Consider the following 3,149-nt stretch of genomic DNA (forward strand, 5'->3'; position numbering starts at 1 on the left):
AAATTTAAAGGGGTCTGAATACTTTCCGTACCCACTGTATATGTCTAAATGTAATTTTTATAACTTATCTCATTTAGTTGGGTAGTGACGGTATTTAAAGGGGTAGTTTTTTTTTCTTTTTTTTCTTTGTCTGTCAGGTATCTTTTCCATCTTTCCAGGTATCATTCCTGTCAGTCTTGTTGTTATTTAATCTTGTATTTAGCATACATAAAATGCTAGCTATGAAAATAATAAGCCATTTTATTCCAGAAATGTAATTTCCACCTTCGTCATTTCCATCACACAGTGATGGAAATTACATTTCTGGAATAAAATGGCTTATTATTTTCATAGCTAGCATTTTTTATTAAATGCAATGCATAATTTGAGATGAGGTGAAGATGAAAGTGTGGAGCAAATGTTCATGGTTTTAAGACTTTTCCTATAATCCATGTATGTCAGCTGATGGACATTATTAGTAGACAAATCAACTACTGAGAGTTTAATACCCTTATATTGATGTTGTTTCTGAATCTGTTGAATCTGTCATGTTGACTGAAGTGTTTTTGATGATCAGTTGGCACGCCACAGAAAAAATCTTCAGCAGAGTTTAAAACCTGGCCCAGACCCTACCATAGAAGGAGAGGCAGCGCTTCTATACTATGCCAACCACACCGCTCAGATAGAGGTATGAGAGTTTGAGAGTTCATGAAGATATCTATCTTATCTAATTTAATTTGCACCTTTATCACTTGCACCTTTTTTGGCTTTTCTATAGTTTTAATGGTGCATTTAAAGTCTCGTTTACTTACCACTGCTTTTATCAGACAATTTAAGTAAAAAATATATTAGTTAAACATGATTGATCACTGATCTTCCCATTTTTTTATTTTTTATTCAGATCGTCCGCCATGACCGCACAATGGAGCAGATCGTGTTTCCTGTGCCCAACATCTGCGAGTACTTAACAGAAGAATCAAAAGTGCGTGTGTTCACCACAACAGAGCGAGATGACCAGGGCAGCAAGGTCAATGACTTCTTCCAGCAGTTTGATGACCTCTACAATGAGATGAGGTGGCAGAAGAAAATAAGAAGTGGGTTGTTTTGCTTTGTGCAAAAAACAATGTAACAATTTATCACCAGTTCGAGTCTGTGTCAGAGTCATTATGCTGATGTATTGGTGTGTGTTTGCAGATAATACACCACTTTTCTGGGTGTCAAAACATATATCTCTATGGGAGAGTATCTCCTTTAACATGGCTGTGCTAATCAACTTGGCTGTCGCTCTTTTCTACCCATTTGGAGATGATGGAGATGAAGGTATGGCTGTGATTTTAGATATATAAAAAGTTCCATAATTATGTCCTTATGATTTCTGTGACATGAAATGTCACAAAATGTAGCAAAATTTGGATGAATAAAAAGTAGGGATATATGATTAATCAAATTGTGATATGGACTAGTGTCTGTGAATATTAAATTGTAAAAAAAAATTATATTAAATTTAAATGAGATTAAATCTGAAGTATCTTGCTGCAAATGCATGCAGAAACTCGAAGCTCTTCATTACAAACTGACGAAGATTGGTTTAACTTGAACAAATTGTGACAATAGAAATATATTGTACTGTAGAATGTACTTTTCAAAGTAATAGCAATTAAAATAAAAAATTTTAAATTCTTTTTACAAGAATATCACAATTTTTGTTCCATGTTTAAATTTAAACTCTTATACCTCTGTTGTGCAGCACTTTATTTGCTAAAAAAAGGAAAGGAATTTCATTAAATTAGATTTTAAAGGAATAATTAAATCATTAAAATTGTATTCTTTCATTTGATTATCACAGTTTTTGATAATGAATTTGTATTAAATTATAAAACACAGAATCAAGAAAAATTAAGACAACACAAAATATCTTTAAAAAAACACATTTCATAGGGCATTATTATTTAAAAAATTTGAATTATTAAATTGTTAACGATTTATGAATTCAGTTGATTAGACATCCTTTTTGATTAAGATTTTAAAATGTAATTAAACCTTTAAAACAGAATTTGAGAAAAAATAAAACTGATTTCATAGGGTCATACATAATAACATTTAAAGGGGTAGTTCACCCCAGAATTTTTCATGCAGTTCTTTGTTTTCTCCCTCAGGTGTCTTGCCACCGTTCTTGTCCATCTTGCTTTGGGTGGCAGTGGTCGTGAGCACCTTCACGTTGTTTGTTCTTCCCCAGCGTGGAGGTATCCTGGCGTTCCTGGTCACCATCATCTTCCGTTCTATTTACACGCTGGGCTTAGGACCCACACTGCTGCTTCTGGGAGCCGCCAACGTAAGGCTAATTCATTATCAACCATTCACGCTTTATTTAGCTCCTCAGCACTCTGCGTCCGTGAATTCATTAAATGTCACAGTGTATTTTGAATGTATAAACCAACCAAACTGCTATTAGAAAAGACCAGCCACTAACACCTCATGTTCGCTGATTAATCACTAATACCGATTAACTAGGAGAAGCTGCTCGATATCTGGCTAAATATGAAAGATGGCAGAAGAGGAACTAGTGTTGCCATTTTGCATCAATGTCAGTTATGATGACAAAAGCGGCTGATGTGCTTGATGTGCGTTCAGATAAAAAATGAGAGCGATTTCATGCCTCTCTCCCAGCCAACTGGAGCTTCAGCCATCAAACTGCTGACACTTCCCTCTGTTGTGTCAGTCTGTTTGCGTCTGCTCAAGCTGGCGTCTCCTCAGCCATTATGGCACCACATGAAGAACCAACAGAGACATGTGCTGAAACAGATTCTAGGAGTCTGGGATCTGTTATACTACACGCCACTCGCCACGTCTTCTAGTGGTCACCACAAACGGTGTTTATTCTCGCTGCAAGTGAACTCGTATGTATTTTCTTTCAACTTGCTCCTGGTTTTGAGGATGAGGGCATGTCACACAACTGGCCGTGTTGATGTCTGCTTAATCTGGCTAGCTTCTCCCTAGACGCACTTACTTTGTGTTACTTTGCGATGTCAGCCAAGAAGAATATGGAAACCTTTTCTCTTTCTTTTAAAAGTTATTTATTTATAACCCTATTTATTTTCCAAGCTATGTATGCTTTATATGGTTATGTGCACTTTATTATTTGCAGCTATCATGCTTTTTTTTTTTTTTTT

General features: G+C 35.5%; 1 protein-coding gene across 1 annotated transcript; it reads left to right on the top strand.

Moving 5' to 3' along the window:
- Window positions 1–452: 452 nt before the first annotated feature.
- Window positions 453–2,876, top strand: LOC107579863 (inositol 1,4,5-trisphosphate receptor type 2-like; the record flags this gene model as incomplete). Its single annotated transcript, XM_016265653.1, has 5 exons — window positions 453–667; window positions 881–1,073; window positions 1,174–1,299; window positions 2,136–2,311; window positions 2,611–2,876. Coding segments are annotated over exons 2-5 (740 nt in total), but the record flags the coding sequence as incomplete, so codon positions are not given.
- Window positions 2,877–3,149: the final 273 nt, after the last annotated feature.

The sequence above is a fragment of the Sinocyclocheilus grahami genome, unplaced genomic scaffold (assembly GCF_001515645.1).
Source record: "Sinocyclocheilus grahami isolate Dianchi unplaced genomic scaffold, SAMN03320097.WGS_v1.1 scaffold20931.1, whole genome shotgun sequence".
Taxonomy (NCBI): Eukaryota; Metazoa; Chordata; class Actinopteri; order Cypriniformes; family Cyprinidae; genus Sinocyclocheilus; species Sinocyclocheilus grahami.